This window comes from Chaetodon trifascialis, chromosome 11 (assembly GCF_039877785.1).
Source record: "Chaetodon trifascialis isolate fChaTrf1 chromosome 11, fChaTrf1.hap1, whole genome shotgun sequence".
NCBI lineage: Eukaryota > Metazoa > Chordata > Actinopteri > Chaetodontiformes > Chaetodontidae > Chaetodon > Chaetodon trifascialis.
In genome coordinates, this window is record NC_092066.1 from 4,940,001 (window position 1) to 4,959,137 (window position 19,137).

The 19,137-nt window shown below is 44.4% G+C and overlaps 1 protein-coding gene across 2 annotated transcripts in view; it reads left to right on the plus strand.

Annotated features, from left to right (window-relative positions):
- The window catches only part of kirrel1b (kirre like nephrin family adhesion molecule 1b), a 67,017-nt gene that overhangs the window by 27,933 nt on the left and 19,947 nt on the right, over window positions 1-19,137 (plus strand). For both annotated transcript variants that reach the window (XM_070973761.1, XM_070973762.1), the window contains exon 2: window positions 12,488-12,637. In XM_070973761.1, the coding sequence (XP_070829862.1) occupies window positions 12,488-12,637 (150 nt within the window). The remainder of the gene's footprint in view (window positions 1-12,487; window positions 12,638-19,137) is intronic.

Below are 19,137 nucleotides of genomic sequence, written 5' to 3' on the forward strand. Positions count from 1 at the left end.
AATGAGACCTGCAGCATTAGACTGTATTGAAGTTAAGGAGAGAAATCTGAGCTTCTTGGTGGAAAGGGATAGAAAGTCAAAGGAGATTTGTTCACAACTTCTCAGGAGCTGATTTTCACATGTTGAAAATATGTTGTTTAAGAAGACATTAAGGAGAAATGTGCTTGACAGAAAGTTTGATTGACAGGCGTCTTACACTCGGTCCACACCGGCTTCCTCACGTCAGCAGCAGCAGCAGAATATGCTTCAGTTCACAGTTGAGCAGGAACAAGTGAAGTGCGTGTTGTTCCTCAGCAGGTGTGGACAGCTGTATTGATTAAAGTGAAGCACACCTCTTTCATCAGATACAGATAATACGGATGCCTGGAAAGAGGCTGTTTTAACACGGAGCCATGGTGGTTGCTGGTTGCTTGTCCCACCTCAGCTCCACCCGGGCTTCCCGGTTGTTTACAGTCAGGTTTTTCCGAGAACAAGCGAGATGGTGGCGAGCACTTATGCAAGCGTGTGAGCTCTGCCGTTCTGTCAGAGCGTCTCTGCTTTGAGAGGCCGCAGCTGTGCTGAGAGTAAGATAAAGACCGTTTCCATTTAGAGCAGTGATCCAGCCTATTACCTTAATTCTGTCCCTGCAGCAAATTTCACAAAATGTTTTTTTTTTTTTTCCTTCTCAAAGACTAACTTCAGTCAGCCTAATTGTTAGAGCAAAGAGAGCCCCGTCCCCTGAAGACAAACTTGGAAATCAGGTGATATCGCGGTACCACGACACAATTCAATTGGTTGATCTCTGGGAAACTCTGGGAAGCGCTAACCCTGGAGCACCCTGGACAGGACGAAGTGAATGTCAAACACACAAGCCTAATATTGTCAATAAGTTTGCTCTACAGGCCTGAAAATTAGGATGATTGAAAGGTTCAAACTCTCAAGTATTGGCTTAACACACTGCTCTTAGATTAAACTACAGCTCCACATGCCCGATCTAAAACATACAGTGCAGCGTGTGACAGAATCCAAATGAGCACATACAGACCTGAAAGGCCTTTTTTCATATTTTACATTCTTTGCAAGAGCAAGATCAGATCTTCAAAGTCTGTAGGAGCTGAAGTATCTTGCGCTTACATCAGAGAAAAAAAATATGAATGTTGAATGCTGCTTGGCTGTGAAGTTCTGACAAAAAAGGGCCTCCAACGCACGGCTTTGGCAAGCGTTCACCCCCTCTCAATGCAGCTCTATTATATCTGTGCATTAAGAAGAGTGGGAACTGCAAGAAAAATGTCAGCCAGTCGTCGTGGGAAGGGAAGGGAATTTAAAGTGAATTTTTGAAATGCAGGGGAAAAACTAAAATGCAAATTAGGTGTGTTTCCATCAGCCGCATTGAAGAAAATAAATTGAATTTCCACACAGACTTTCAAGAACTGATTCCTGTTTGGCAAGTTGTTATCGCGCCTTCGTGTTGGATAGTTTAAGTGATATTTCATGCTTTCATTTTCGAGATGGGAATCATGGAGTGCACTTTGCATACTGCAAGGCGGCGGCCGCAGCTACAGACAACACGTACGTTTGTTTTTCTCCGGGAGGTCACGGTTTACATGGAGCCCCTCACAAAGAACTTTTTAACCTGCAGACCTTTCTTTTTTACCTCGAGTGAGCATAAAACCTGACATTTACATTCAGCTCTTGGAAGGCAGCCCAGCTCTTGTTCATGCTGCGTTGCTGCAGTAACTCCCTGAAAATCCACTCATTACCACTCTAACTTATTAACAATTAGATTACGCCGTATGAACATTTCATCCGTGTGAGCAGCAGCTCGGGTTTTTTTGGCTTTTTTCATCATCATTAAGATTAAAGCACCCTCGTCTCCTGTTTGCAGCAGAGTTTTTTGTCCTCTTGTTCACAGGGCTACAGCGAGGTTATTCCTCTCTTCACCGTTTCACTTCACAGCAGAATCTCATCTCCTCTGCCTCAGTGGAGTTCACATCACCAATTCTTATTGAAGGGGAAATCGCGCAGCCACTGCCGAGCGAGGTCGTTATTTGGATAATGACTAATCTGCTCCCGACTTAATTCCATTCCTCTGATCCGACGTCCAGGTTGGAGTCAGAGGATGTGGCTAATGATGTGGCTGCGGCGTTGTCTGAGAACACACACACACACACACACACATATATACACACACAGAAGATACTTGCAGACATTCACTTGTAAGTCACTCACTTGCTCACGTACTGTAAGCACTTATACGTCTGAGTTCTCTCTGATGTCACGCATTGACACACACACACACATATTTGGCCTGAACTCTGTGCTGTTCCTCTTAAATTCCCTCTTTAAGAAACTTAGGAAAACCATTTCTCCCCACATTATTCCAGGATGTGATGAATTGTCTACCCACTCCTTCCAGAGCCTCATTGCGGACATCTTTTATTATGGCTGCCTCTATGCATCCAATGGAGAGAATTTACTAATATTTTATGCACATTTTTTATGTGTTTAAAGATGTTTAATATCTGTGGAAACCTTTAGATTTGGGCCGATCTTAAAATAGAGATAATGTCAGATTTGAACAATGCTTGGACACAGGTTAAGCTAACTTAGATTGATTGATAGTTAATTGATTAGTAGGTTTACATTCCACTGCACGCCTTCACCACACATGCACTTTGTATTTCTATACTTGTAAGGACCCATCACAGCTACATGCCCACCCCTCACATAGACCTTAATCTAAACCTGATTTTAATCTTAGCCCTAAAACCAAGTCTAAACTCCCGAACAGCCCTTTGATGAAGTGAAAACAGGCCAAACTGTCTGAGGCGGGACTGTCCACAAAGTCACCAGTGGGTCCTGACAAAGATAGAAATACAAAAACACACACACACACACACACACACACACACACACACACACACACACACACACACACACACACACACACACACACACACATTCATCCATGCACTTGGTCTAATTTTTATCGAATGCAACATTCACAGCATTGACCTGCTCACTCATACGCACTGGCTCTCACATGCACCAAAAAACATACATACACACAAACCCCCCGAACTACACACACACACACACACACACACACACACACACACACACACACACACACACACACACACAATTGCCCTCCTCTTCTCACATGCTTTTTCACTCCGTGCTCATTTGATGATGTTAATGCCAGCAGACATGTACAGTGTGCTCTGACAGCAGAGGGAGAGGAGTGTGTGCATGTGTGTGCGTTTGTGCATGTGTGTGCAAGTGGGTATGTGCAAACGCGAGTGTGCGTACATGTGTGTGTACTTACCGCTCTTAAAAACCAATTAACAGTGCACAGCAGCAGCCGCCCCCCTCCTCCAAATGAAGAGGTGAATTAAACATCACCAGGACCAGATGGAAAGAAATCAGAGGGAGAAAGAGAGAGGTATGAATAATTGAAGACAGTGGGGATCATAAAAAAGAGGGAAATAAAACTGAAATAAGAGATGAAATGAAATGTAAGAAAGCAGAAGTCAATTAGAGAGACTGAGAGAGAGCTTCAGGGAAAAGCAGATAGGAAGAGAGGGGAGGGATTGCTGCAAGAGTGTGTATGTGTGTGTGTGTGTTTTTGTGTGTGTTTGCGAGTGTGTGTACACTGTGTGTGTGTGTGTCTCTCCTGCCTGCTTTCCGGAAAATAGTCAACCAACACAACCCAGTTGTTTGAAGTCCACAGCAGCATAATCTGGCTGGTTGCAGTACAGTAATGATTAGACCCCGTTCCTTTCTACAGAGCTGAACTTCACATCATTCTGTGTGTGTGTGTGTGAGACAACAAAGAACCTGCGAGGGGCCTTTTTCCAAAAAGCAAATTGTGCACACTGCTTACACACAGATTGCAAATTGCACAAATTGTCACACACATTACTAATAAACTATGGCTCAAATGTATGGTGCTTGGTCCAAACTGAGGCTTTAAATGCCATTTAGGGTGCGTGAAAACAACAGTCTTCATAGATGCAAACGTCTATTTGTAAAATCATTGCACACACCAAGTTGGCAGCTGGGATCTGGGAACGTGGAGAATTTAGTGAAAAGACGTCAGACTGGGCGGGAAAGTCGAGCAGCCAGACGATCAGGCAGGTTGTAAACAAACCTGCAGCTTAGTTAAACTTATTAGGGAGAGAAAATGAAGGTTAAACCCAAACTCTGTCGAGGTGCACCGATCCGGTACGACGGATCTGTGTCCGTCTGCAGATGCTTTTAAGTGAAACCTCATCGACATGAAGACACAAATTCACATTAAAGGCATTTTCTGCATCAATGTCATTATGAAATTTCTCACTGGTTTCACACAGTGAGGCAGACAGATTTTGAATTTTGGAAAAAGGAGTCCTGGTGCTGTCGGTCAACCATCGTGCTTAATGTAGCTGCGTGTGCACAGCGTCCCTGTGGAAACTCACCCAAAACAAAATGGTCTACACGATCCGGCTGAGTCACCTGATCGCTCTGGTTCCACGCTCCATGACTTTGCTGCTGCAGAGATGTTGCTGTGATCCCAGATCTCAGCAGATACTTTTGGAAATGATGGACAAAACGATGAAAATGTGAGCCAAACTGTAATAAACTAGAATAAAATGAGCAAAAGAATTTAATTAAGACAGAGACAAGCAGAGAGGCCGAATGATCAGATGTAATCCTTAAAGTTGTGTGTCCCAGCAATGTCAGTCTTAAAATGTGCCCACGTCTAAGTGTGTGTGTGTGTGTGTGTGTGTGTGTGTGTGTGTGTGTGTGTGTGTGTGTGTGTGTGTGTGTGTGTGTGCATGTGCAGCACAGTACAGTATGTGCGTGTTGGCAGTGGAGGATATCTGTGTGTTTGCATCCAGCCGTGCCGTCTCGCACTGTTTTTTGGAGTGTAATTGAGTATATCTGTGTGTGAGTGCACACAGTTTAGATTTGAGAGTGCATTCAGCTCTGCAGGCATTTGTGTAAGTTTGTCCAATAAGTGTGTGTGTGTGTGTGTGTGTGTGTGTGTGTGTGTGTGTGTGTGTGTGTGTGTATGTGCAGTTTGGTAATTGTCCTGACCGTAGTTTTTGTGTGTGTTTGTGTGCTTGTGAATCATGCATGCAGTTGCCTGTGTGACTGTGTGCAGTGTGTTTGTGAGAGTGTGTGTTTCTGCATCCACACGTCAGTAATTGCCCCTGGATGAGTTTGTGTGTGTGTGTGTGTGTGTGTGTGTGTGTGTGTGTGTGTGTGTGTGTGTGTGTGTGTGTGTGTGTGTGTGTGTGTGTGTGTGTGTGTGTGCGTGCGTGCGTGCGTGCGTGCGTGCGTGCGTGCGTGCGTGCGTGCGTGCGTGCATGCGCGTGTGATTTCCAATAACTGCTCGGTTTGCTCGGCGTCTCCTCTGCAGTCGACGTCACGCTGCTCCTCTGTTCTGCTGGAAGTGTTTGTGAGGGGGAATAAAAGCAGCGTTTGGCGGCGAGGGGGACACTGGGAAATCACTGAGCTGCTGTTTACAGCAAACACAGAGCGAGCTGGGACGCGGTGACGAAGTTATGATCCCCGTGTCCGTCCCTCTGTGTCTGTCTCACTCAGTCCTCCTCTGTCTCTCTGTCTGCTCTCGTGTTCGTCTCTGTCAGCTTCATGCTGCGTGCTCGGGGCGTATAAGTGTTACATGAATGATATTTCCACAAACATTCAAATAAACAGGGCCGCAGTAAACACGTCGTCCCACAGGAATGATGCCGTCGTCCCTCACGGCCAATCAGAAACAAACAGGTCGCGGTATTCTGACTTATGTTTGTAAATGACCGCAGGGACACATGGCTTTGTAATGTGACGCAGAACTCAGTTTACTTTTCTGTACTAATTTTGTGTGTGTGTGTGTGTGTGTGTGTGTGTGTGTGTGTGTGTGTGTGTGTGTGTAGCCCACCGCAGGCCTGAATGGACCCTGAATACACGCCAAATACAGCGGAAACATTCAAATAGCAAACACCAATTAATTCAGTGCTGGTTGCGTGCCCGTCCACTGTCTCTGATTCTGTATCTGATGAATCTAGCCTTTCCTTGCTGTCATGTGATGACAGTCTTTTATGCAACACTTTTCCCAGCTTGCGTTTTTCTCTCATCTTGAAGTAGGCGTCAAGATTGAAAAGACAAAAAAAAAAAAGAAGGAGCCGCTTCGACGGAGGCAGCGTTTCAGATCCCGGGGCGCAAAAGCAATTTGCGAGTCCTGCCTACGTGCAGAAACTGTGGCGGCATCTTTGCAAATGATTGTGATTGAGTCCCTAAAAGGCTCCTGCACGCTCGTGCCTGGGTCACAGGTACGCCGTTTGATCTGATCCGTTAAACGTGAGAAGAGGGAAGAGAAGATGATTTCATGTTTGTTCTAACACACTCCAGGAAAACTCATTTGAGTCTGAAGACTCGAAAACATTTTAGCATAATTTATCAAGCTTGGTGAAGCATTTTCTGTGGTCTGCACCCCCGCTGCATCAACACATCGCCCCGTTCAATTTAATGGGGGCTGCCCAGAAATGTAGTATTATAAAGAACAATGTGAATGAGGTCATTTCATGGAACTGAAGCGCTGAAAACTTGAAAAGATGTATGCAAAAAAAAGTGAAGTGAAAAAAGAGTTGACAGTGTCTTCCATGTTTGACTCCACAGGCGAAACCAAAGGAATAATGTAACGCACCAAACAAAGAAAGCTCAGCTATCAGGTCCAAAAGCTCTTCTGACCGCTTGTGCAGCGGGACAGATCCTGCATCAGTCATTATCAGAAAAGGCCTTAACAACAAAAACATCTTCCACTTTGAGAAGCGTCACAACTTTGCTGAGGATTTTTGAGGAAGGATGATTTTAATGAATCTCCACATTTCCATTGAACTTCATGAGTAAAACACTTCCTACTGATTCTTATGTGTCTCTCCATCTTTACATTTCCTTCCCTTGCTTGTCTCTGTTGTATCTTCATGCCCCCCCTTCCCTCGCGCACACACACACACACACACACACACACATGCACTTTTCACTCTTTTCTCTCTCTCATGCAAACACCTTTTTTTTTTACTCTCCTTTCCACACTTTGCCCTTTGCTGCCTTTTCAGAAATGGCAAATATATGCACACGACATACACAACACAACAGTGACAGATATGTATGCAGGCATGCGTGTAAACACAGACAATACGCACACACACACACACGCACACGCACACACGCACACACTCAGTCACAGCATGCTCTCTCCTGCCTCAGAGTGGTGTGCAGTAGTTGAAATGGGAGCGAGCTGTAGCCTCGAGGCAGAGCCGGGACATGAATACACGGAGGGGGTCAGCGTGGCAGTTTTCGGGGGCGGGGGTTAGGAGGATGAAGGCTTCAGGGTGTGGGGGGCTGCAGTTTAGGGTTACAAACCTCACAAACTGTCCTTTCATTTCTACACAGGAGTGATTTGCTGGCAGGAGATTGTATTTGGCCTCTGGTGGCCATATTAGAGGCCTTTCAGCTCTCAGGCAACAATGGGCTCATTCTTCAATGAATAATGTGACTGTCTGATGAGATGGCAAGATGTCCAGGAACTAAAGTGTCGACTGACTTTTTTATGTTTTACAGAGTCTTTTTCAGAGTTCTGTGCCTTCACATATACCTCAGTCTCAACAAGAGCAAAGTATGATTGATGGATCAGTATTGAAATTGATTAAAACACCTTGGAAAATGTGAAGCTACTTCATAAAATTCACTTCTGTCAGCGACCCCGTGAGCGTCGCAGACAGTCACCAAAGTCCAGGACGGGGACAGAGTCCAGGGTTTGCATCCAGGCTCCTGTCTGTGGTTAACTTTAGGAAACAAACGCACTTTGGTTAAGGCTGCGCGTTGTATCTCTAGTCACCGCAGACTTTTTCTTTATTAAACCAAGACCGTGATCTTCTCCTCACTTCAATGATGCACTGTTAGATTTAAAAAAAGAAGAAGAAGAAAGGGAGATAATGCTGTATTCACCACCACGAGATTGGATATCATCGCAGACAAAATATTAAATACTGGTACGATTTGCATTTTTGTTGTCTTGCCAGATATGTTAATTAACAGCACTTTCTAATTATCATAATAGAAAATGTAATACAGTTAGTTCTTCAATGTCCTTTTTCATGAAGCATCTGCCTCGTTTTATTGGAGTCCAGCCTGTGTAACCGTTGCTGTTTGATGCACAGCGTGATACGTGCTGTATCATTGACATCATCACAGAGGGGTGTCAGGTCGGAAGATTGGGCTAAAATTGTAGCTTTTGATTGTACTGAATGGGCCTTAAACCATCTGACGCACTGTGGTTCTTAATGGAATGTGACAAGATGATGAAAAATCAGGTATTTTGTCCAAAGATAAGGTTGAGAACAAACCGTCACGCAAGCCAGAAGATTAAAATTTGAAACTGTCTTCAAACTTCAGAGCTTAACATAACACTTAACATAACATGCTCCTTGTCTCTCGCTGATCAGAACCCCAAATAAAAGTGCTGTAAAGTCAGGACAGGTGACGTCCACTCGAGGCCTAGATAATCCAGTTTACTCTCAAAACAAGTCAGACTAGATTTAAACCGAAACGTAAGACTATCTCACAAACTCACAAGAGAGTTTTTGCAACGCATCAGGTCTGAAAAGCATTTTGAGGACGATGACCAGCGACGTATTTTGCCGTTTGGTTTCGTCTGTATGGAATAATCGCTGTGTGCTACCTGCAGTAACTGACGCAACACGATGAAACGCGGCAGGCGTGTTGCCCATAAACATTTTGATGGCAGATTCAAACCCAGAAATGACTAATTGCCTGCATGAATGCACGACTAAACCCAGACTTTTCTTTAAGTCTGATGAAGTTAAACTTTAGACAAATGGCTTTACTGTCAATATATACTTGAGCTCATGTAGACAGAAATATACAGAAGACTTACAGTAAGCCACGAGTACTTTATACTTAAACGTTAATGGACAGAAGATTAGTTAGACTGTACTCATAAAAATGCTTAATAAAGCTCCGTCTGAAAAAAAAAGGACAAAGCGAAGAAGAGATATTAAAGACATTAAGGATAATATGTTTGGACACTGGGGCTGTTATTGTGAAGCTCCCTCTATTGTACCACTGGGTCATTATGCAATGAGAGGGGGAGAGGGGAAGAGGAGATATACCTAGTGTCATCCCTCAGGGTAATGATGCAGGGCGGTAAGGATGAAGAGGAGGAAAGAAAGGAGGAAGGAGGCACAGACGCAAACAACTGCAGGCATAGAAAGAGGAAACGGAGTGGGAAAGAGTGAGAATGACAGGAAAACAGGAAGAAATGTTGGAATATGGAGATAAAGAAGGAAGAGGAGGGATTCTGGGGAACTAGAGGTAGAGAGGTGAGGAAGAGAGAGAGAGGAAGAGGAATTAGGATGGAAAGAGGAAGAATGAATTGATAAAAAGGGGATTGGTGGGAGAGACAAAGTTAAAAAAGAGGCAAAGAGAGAGATATGGGTGGGTAAACCCCTGGAAAGAGAGAGCAAGACAGAAAAGAGGAGAAGAAGAAGTGAAGGAAGGAAGGAAGGAAGGAAGGAAGGAAGGAAGGAAGGAAGGAAGGAAGGAAGGAAGGAAGGAAGGAAGGAAGGAGTACATGGAAGAGGAAATGGACAGGGAATATGAAAGTGGAGGGGGAAAGTGTGTGTGTGTGTGTGTGTGTGTGTGTGTGTGTGTGTGTGTGTGTGTGTGTGTGTGTGTGTGTGTGTGTGTGTGTGTGTGTGTGTGTGTGTGTGTTGGGGGGAGAAGGAGGGTGGGTATCCCGTAGGGTTAATTACATCTCTGTTCTCTGTCAGTGCGGCTCTCTCCTCCGTGATCTGAGTCCCTGCTGCAGGCTGACAGGCCACACACACACACACACACACACACACACACACATAAACACGGATAAACACACACACATCCATGCACATTCATGTATCACAACACACAAACAGAAATGTTCTCTGTCTCCTCCTTTTCGTCTTCCTGTCACTACTTCTCTTCTCTGTGGCTCACACACACACACACACACACACACACACACACACACACACACACACACACACACACACGCATACAATAACTCTACAGTCTGTCCCAGGAGAGCACGTGCTGTTCTGCACCGAGTTTTACACGAAGAAACGAAGAAGAGAGTCCTTACTCATAATAGTTGTTAATTTTGCATAAATCATGCATAACATGACCCACATGTAAATCACTCATGTCAGCAGGATATCACATCCCAGCAGCTCCTTCTTCCTCTTCTCTGCAGGAAACAGCAGCAGCTTCCATTTTCCCTGTTTTGTCTCAGCTCCTTTGTTTGTCTTTGACTCCTGAAGTTGAAAGAGAGAAAGATGCACATAGTTCCCGGCTGGGAAAACCCTGATCGCGCTCACTGCCAGGCTTTAGGAAACACAAAATGTCTGCTTTGGCACTTTCATCATGGTTGTCAAACTCTTCAAATGCGTAAACTAAATGTATATGTAAGCAGAGGAGCCGCCCCTCTTGACTTGTCGGCCATTAATCGTGTATTTTATCTCGTCTTTGTGTCTTGTAGAGACAAAGTAAGAGTTGCATCGCTCATTAGGGTCTGATGTGATTCACGAGGTGGAGTGGCCGTCCATTAAGGACGAGTCTGCACGTCAAAGTGTCCTCGGAAAAGTCACTGAACCCCTAATCGCAGAGTGTGTGTGTGTGTGTGTGTGTGTGTGTGTGTGTGTGTGTGTGTGTGTGTGTGTGTGTGTGTGTGAGAGAACGGCCGTTTTAATAGAACTTCTTGTTTCTGAAAAACATTTCATTTCATTTGACTGTTCAAACATCGGAGCAAAGTGTCTCTAATAAGAAGCCTTAACCCTTTAATTTGCTGAGCTGACCCCAGACGTATAGCACCGAATTACAAAATGATTCACGGTCGCAAATGAAAGGCTACAGCTACAGAAAACAAAGGAAAACAAGGGCAGCTCAGTGTTTTAAGGCAGATTCTCCCTTTAACTTCAGATGCAGAGCGCAGCCGTCCGCTCACAGCAGTTGTCTTCTTGATTCAGTGTTCAAAAGGAAAGTTGATGAAACATCAAAGTGCTTCTTACGAAGTCTGAAGATTCCGGTTTTCATTAAAGGAGCCTTCTGCACAAATAACATGACAGGTCGTGTAATCCTCCTGACAAATCAGTAAATCTCCCTGTTGTTTGCACCTTTGTGGTTGAATCCCGCTGAGACGTGTCCCTCAGAGCCACGGCCTCCTTTTTATTAACCAGTTTTGCCTTAATTAGCTAATAGGATTGTTTTAACCATGATCCAAGAACAGAATAGCCCACGGGAAGACAAACACCAACCTGTGGAAGTGTGTGTGTGTGTGTGTGTGTGTGTGTGTGTGTGTGTGTGTGTGCGTGTGTGTGTGTGCGCGCAGCTGTGTGACTCAGTGTGCATGCGAGCGAGTGACTCAGTGAGGTGTGTGTGCGTACGAGTGCATAAACTGGGTGTGATTCCACACTGCCTGCGTGCAGCAGCTTCTGTTTGTGTAAGATTCAGTGTGTTTGTGTGTGCGCTCGTGCACGTGCGCGTGTGCGTGTCATCTAAGGCTCCACAGTCTCCTTCTCTGCCTTAATTAACACGCCTTCTTGCAAGACTTTCTCTGGAATATGAAACAATTTTACCTGATGATGCAAACGGCTGAAAACAGCGCCGGGTTAGTGCCTCGCCTCCTCACCTGACACTTTCTCTTTATGCGAGAGCGTTAATGTATGCCGGCGCTACACTTGTAGTTTTTATATATCCGTGTATTTTAGTGGCACTGCAATAGCCAAAAGGCTTATTTTGCTGGAGGGAATGTGTGTGTGTAAGCAAAATCCTTTGTACTGTGTGATGAAAAAGAGCAGGCTGCATCACAGCTTGGCAATGATGTTCCTGCTACACAAGCGCACTTACACATCCATGCAGGCACACACTCACACATACCCACGCAGAGACACACATAAGCCTCAGCAAAGTCCAGGGAAAACTTAAAAAGGGGGCAAGAGAGAGACGAAACGGAGGCAGAAGGCACAGAAGAATGACAAATATGCAAATCTGAGCAAGTGAGCTGCGGGTCCAGTTAGAAAGAGAAGTGATTGGAATGATTTTCTAAAATAAAATCTGCGAATTCTCCCGTGTCCCTCCATTCAGCCAGCGCATATGTGCATAAACGCCGGCAATTCAATTCAAAGCCTCGCTGTCCTGCAAGAGAAATTTCACCCGCACAGGGTTTATATTAAAACACACTCACAATAAAAACACGTAATAAAAAAGGACAATAAAAGCACCATATACACAATAAAGACACATAAGAAATCACCCCAACAGCCACCTTATGGACAGGCACAAGTCGATAAGACTGGAGAGGGACTGTGTAGCTCGATACAGTGCAATAAAAGATGGCAGCTCATGGGCAGGTCACAATGAAAAGAACTTGAAATTGATTTCCCTTTCTGTCCCTTTGTTGCAGTGTGGTGCATCCGCTTCTCCCAGGAGCCCGCGGACCAGTCGGTGGTGCTGGGAGAACGGGTGGTGCTGTCCTGCGTGGTCTTCAACTACAGCGGCATCGTCCAGTGGACCAAGGACGGCCTGGCCCTCGGCATCGGAGAGGGTCTCCGAGGTAAGGCAGGGGAGAAAAATCCTGGAGTGGGAGAGAGAAAAAAAAAGCCTTGCAGCTTCACCGAGCTGCAGGGATCAAAGTGAAGTGAAGAAGGAGAATAAGTCAGCTACGGTTTCGGTTCAGTTTTGACTGTAAGAACCCTGACAAAAGCTATTATGCCTGGAAAGTGTAGGGGTTTTTTAACATTAAGGGAATGAACACTGAACAGAGAGAGAGTTAAGAGCCAAGAGGCGTGTGAGTGACAATCTGGGCAAAAATGAGTCCTGTATATCATGCTGAATTAGAGAAAATCCCTCACACTGCTGACAAAAGCAGACGCACATTCGCATTTACATTTTAAGCCGACACGCACATCCCGAACGACTTACTGTGAGTGTAACCGCATGAACACACTTCATTTCAAAGATGGGGAAACATCACACGCAACCAAAAGTGAGGCGAGTCAAAGGGTCAAAACCACAACAGACGGAGAGCCTTTTTCTGCATTCAGAGGAAACTCAGAAGTGCAAAAAGAAGAGGCTGAGAGAAGAAGAAGAAAGCAAAAATGTCCCTCTCCACTGACCTCCAACCCCATTTGGCAAAATATTCAAACAGGCTTTTGACCGCTGTGGCTCACTGACGGCTGGTATTGAAATCTTATGACTGCAGCTGCTGATAGCTCTTACTCTTTGCCCGTGATTCATATTTCAGTCATAAAAATTACTGCAGACTGTAACTAACTTTTATCTGTTAAAGATGGAGCAAGGTCTGATTATACAGCATGTGAAGTTGCTGTGTACTGTACCGTAAAAATATTCAATACAAGTACAATTTTGACTCAAGTATTTCCATTAACATATCCTTAAATATCAAAAGGACGAGTGTTACAAAGTAGATTACTGGATTGTATTTATTGGCCACTTTAAAGGTGCAGTCAGCAATTCTAATTCAATGCACTTTTTGTCAAATTCAGCAAGTATCTGCCCCCCAGCTGTCAGCTCTGTGTGTATTAGAGTGTGGACACCTGACCCAAGGCCAACAGGACCCGTCAGGGCCTGACAGGCCAGCCTGGGTTTGGACGAAATTTTAGAAATGATGTTCAGGGTCGGGTTCGGTCACGTCTGCTGGGCCGGCCTACTTGACATGTTGCTTTTCAAAGTCTTTTAGTTAAAATACAGAGTGAAAATAAATAAAAATTACTGCCCTGCTGTCTGTGTTGGGCTACATCCTGTTCAGTGCTGGAGTTTCTTATTTTCGTGACAATGCGTGAACGCAACATGTAGGCTATTTGTTACATTTCAGGCAGTAAATATTCATGTAGCCTCGCTAATGATGGAGGAGGACATCAAACAAAATTTGCCATCGGGGAAGCATAAACCAGCCCAAAACCATGCAGGGAAATCAGCAGATATGAAGCATTTTAATTTAGTTGTCAATGCAGATAACAACAAAGCAGCTCGTTATGTAAAATGTGACGACTCTCATGAGAGATGATGGCGAAGGGACTGGGAATTCCGGCTTGCAGGGACGTGGACGGAGGGTGCAGGATGCTGGCTGCTGCGGCTGGTTTGCAGACTACTATTACTGGCTTGGCTTCTGCTTCGTCAAAGAAAATTACACAGCAGGCCAAACAAAGATCATAGAGAGGTGGATAACATACTGCTGCAGAGATATAAGACCATTTCATGCCATTTAAAACAAGCACTGCCTGGTTGTACCTCCACTTCTAGGACGTGCAGAGGCCAAGATATAAAATACATATATGTTTTTAATTTTCTGTCTGTGTGGTTAGCCTTCGAATGGGCACGTTTGATTGTCCGTTGGGTTCAGTTTGGGTTCGGTTCTCTTGGATTTGGGAGAATGGAGCGAGTGACATTCTGGTGTGCGCTGAAAAAATAAATCCAGCATTCGGACACTGCCCTGGCTCTGCAAATGGAAAATAAAGTCCAGTTCCACTCCGGCCTCGGCTACTGCAGCTACTCTCCCTCTTCCACGCCCTCACTCACAAGGAAGGCAGCTACACCATGATGGCAATGAAAGTTAAAAACATCGGAGAGATTTCCTTTTGAAAATATTTTACTTCTCTTACACGACGTGTTGTAATATACTGACTGCCTTTCCCTCGGGCAGCAGATGCTCTGGATTACGTCCTGTTTATCTTTGGGTCTGCTAGCCCAGTTGTTGGCCTTGTTGCCTTGGCGATGGATGGCCATGAATTTTGGGGGGCAAAGCTTCTGAAGGAGCACTGAAAGGAGCGCTTGTTTGGCTGTCGAGGTCAAACGTCACCAATCTGTCCCCACAATCGCTGACTGCACCTTTAATGTTGCAGCTGGAGCTACTTTTAACAGATTAATACACTATTGGATGCTATCTCTAGTAATACATTATTTATTTGTTATTTATTTGTTACTTTTCTAATAAATAATCAGAATCTGCAGAGAAAGTATGAAGTAGCACCAAATGTAACTACTCAAGCAACGTACAAGTATCTCAAAATAGTACTTAAATACAGTACTTCAGGAGTCAATCAAAAGCTGCATACGGGGGGTAAAAAAAAAAAAAAAAAAAAAAAAACCATCTGATAATTATCCCATTTTTTATTTTTTAAACAGTTTTGTATCTTTATCAATCATTACATAAAGACTCGATCCATCAAGTATCTGATATCTTCGATACTGGTATGTCTGCTCCCCACCTGTCAATCAAACTGTGAGAGAGACATCTTGGTTCTACAAGGACTCAAATATCATGTGAAATACATTTTTCTGTTTCTGTTCTGTTTCTTTCCTCGAGAAAAGAATGAAAGCCTTCATTACCTGCATGAATTCCTATTCCATAACCCTCCCACAGAGGGTGAAAACAGCATGTACTTTTTAACAAATATATACTCAGCAAAATACTGCATTAGTTAAGTTTATTTATAGAGCACTGCAAGTGCTGTGCAGTGGTAAAAGCCAAAGAGCAATAAAAATATAAAAAAAATCAATAAAACAGAGTAAAAAACATTAAGAGGCTATACAGCTGAAATAATGACAGTCCATTATATAAAACAGACTGGAGGGCATAATTCAGGTGGACGCAAATGCAAGAGAATAACGGTCGGTTTAGAGTTAAATGAGCTCAGGGGCCCATCTAAGAGAGACAGGGGAGATTGTTCCAGGGTTTAGGGGCCGTGACCGCGAAGTTTCGACTCTTTCACCAGTGCTGGAGGACAGAGAGGTCTAGGGATGGCACTGGGGCCAAGGGGGTCCGATAAGAAGGGGCATGCCAGACTGTTGCGAGCTTTAAAAACAAACAGGAGGGTCTTAAAATTGATTCAGTGGCGTACTGGGAGCCAGGAATGGTGTGGGCTCGTTTCCTGGACATGGCTGACTGGATGATAGCGGAGCAGAGGGAGTTGATCCATGAGGATATGAAGGGATGGATGACTTCTTCCAGGTCCAGGTTTCAGCTTTGAAGCCTGATTTGACAATTGTATTTATCTGTTTAACACATTTTAGGGCAGAGTCAAAGATAAGACCAAGGTTGGCAGCATGGGGCTGCAGGAAATTGAGAGACGTCCAGCTTTTGATGTCCTCAAGCCGCTCCTTCAGGCAGTTTTAGGCCTGATGGGCCGCGGGGTGTCAGGGGTCACAGAGCTGGGTATCATCGGCGAGCAGTGGCGGAAGATGTTCGATTTTAGCGCTTGCATACTTTGTGCCCTTTCAGCCCTGAACCACACATCACATTTCTCATCGCACTGTAAATTAGTCCACAAAGAACTACACACAGCACTCAGACATATCACACACACACATCCACCCACACGCATATCCAGCTGGCCCACACACACACAGACACACACACATGCACACAAGTGATGATCTGACATGTGATGTGAATCTTGTGTTCAGCTGAATTTAATTTGCAGGTTCAGTAAAGGTCAGAGTGCCTCTCACTCTCCCGCCCTCCTCTCACTTCCCGCTCCTCCGCCTTCCAAACTGCAGCTCCATCATCGCTCGCTTTACGCCTTTCCCTGATCCCCCTCCGTTGTTTGTCACTTCTATTCCTCTCCTCTCATCCCTTCCTCCTCCCTCTCTCTTTCCGTCGGTAATGCTCTCTTTGTCCTTGCAGCCTTTTGCGAGCACGGTTCCGGTGACAAACACACCGGCGTTTGATAAACATGTTGTCCTCTTTGTCTCTTTTTGTCTGCTTATCAGCCATCCATCATCACCCTCTGTCCATTATTTATCCTCAAGTTGTCTGTGCTGCGGTTCCTCCCTTCATCCCTGACATACTGTCTCTCAATCTTCTGCTTGTCTTGTTTATACTCTGAACATGAGGGCGTGATGTGGACGGAGGAAAGTCTGCAAGTTTCGAATATTTGCACGAACAGATAATATGAACACGTCCAGATTTAACTGGTGTTGCTGGTGCGTGGAATATGTCATATAAGAGGTTGTTGTTGTGTGCCCTGTATGATTTCGTACAGCTGTTGATGACAGCGTGGGAGTGCAGAGAGTGCAGTAAATTTATACCTGCAGTTTGCACACCCACACACACACACAGGAGATCTGCGTTCATTCACCATCAAAAACAGTTTGCTCGACATCACGTAGTTGCGCATGTAAATGTAAAATACCTGAAATATGAAGAAAACACTTTTAATATAGAATAAATATCCAGCAACATATACGTGTGTGTATGTTTACATGTATCAAAGCGAATACATGAAGCACACACTCTCATCTACTCACTAGCAGCAGGCATCAGTGGTGGCAGTTTATTGTTCGTCTTCAACCTCCTCCTCCTCCTCCTCCTCCTCCTCCTCCTCCTCCTCCTTCTCCTTCTCCTTCTCCCCGGGGTGCTTTCACCTCTGTGGTTGCTATGCTGCGAGGTGCTGGAGTGGATGATGTAATCTCCACTAATACTTTTCTCTCCCCCCCCCCACCCTCCTTCCTCCTCCTCTCCGCACCCCAACTGCCTGCCTGCCTTTGCCATCTGAATCCATGATGTCATGTTAGGATTGGGCACGGAGGATCAATGAGTGCCCCCTAGTGGGACGTCACGCTCAATTATGTCTTTGTCTGAGAGGCGAGGGTTCAAACAGAGAGAAAAGGGGGTGTCGTAATTGGAACGGCGCTACCTGTAGTTCTGCAGTTTGTGTATGCTACAGGAACTGGTGTGGCGCCGTCGTATACGAGGCAATGTTTGATCAGTGTTTGTCGAAAACCCCTTCAGCTGTTTATCTCTGACTGTGCTGCTGTGTGTGTGTGCTGCTGTGTGTGTGTGCGCGCTCCTGCATGCATTACCTTCCTCTGTTGTTTGTCTGAAGGACATGCTATCATGTCCAGAGGCTCTGGTCAATCCAAAAAGGACTTGAGAACTTCTGAAATGAATGCTATTAATGCTAAATGCTATCTGTGTGTTATGACAAAAAGCTTTGACATTTTCACACAAACGCATGTCCCATTCGCTGCTCTCTGTCCATGATTGATGTGATGTAATTGTGATTCAGCTTTTATCCATTTTCATAAGAGCTTTTACATCTGCTTTATCTTGTAAACAAGTCAGGTGACAGCGGAGCCACAGAAACGCTGTCGCTGACACTGAATAAAAGAAGCCGATGAGCAGATAATTGTGTTCAAAGGTTTTCTGTTCCTTTATGTTTTTGGTGTTCTTTATGCAGCTTAGGAAATGACAGTTTAAAAGGGTGAGTTTGCCAAAATTGCTGAAAAAAGTATATTTCCTCCCTCACCTTTTAGTGCTTTATATGCTTCCAGATACTTTGGTTTTATTTGCTGAGGTTTTGAAATATCCATCCCAGAGATTTCTGCTGCAGCACAGTAGAGGTTAATGGAATTTTTTTTGTGCAACTCACAACATGAAAAAAATAAGAATAACAAATCTAAAAAAACAAACAAAAAAAAAGTAAAAGCAACATGTCTTTGCAATAAAAAGTGCCGCTGCTATTCTGGCTCGACCACAGGAGACAGTGCAGAGTTTCCACAGGGACTACTTTTTATGGAGAGCGGTCCATTTAGGTGAACTACCCTCTTAAATGAGCTACATTTCTTCTCCAATATCTGCACTTTTCCAGCCTAAACACTTTTTGACAGGAGTTAAAGATTCATGACAGCTAAAAATTACTGACCCCCAGATTTTAAGATGTCCTTCATAGCAAAACTTATCATAAAAGGTGAAAAAGACATCAGGTTTAAAACGTGAACCTGCAGCTTTCTTCCCCCATAAATGTATATTTTTCATCTAGTTTTCTTTCATAAGTAGATGGAAATAAAAAGTCTAGTTCCAAAACCTGAAATAAACTTCTTATTTTTCAGTGTGCCGACCTGAAGCTCATCACTCACCAGTGTTTCTAAAATAAAAATCATCCTCATACACAGATCGGTTGTGATGGCGGTGCTGTTACGGTGACTCATGACTGTAATAGCGGCGCGTAATGTGCCTCATCCTTCACGCCAGCAATCGTTTTAACAGTAGGTCATGTTTACCAGGTGACGCACTATTTTTAAATTACGTTC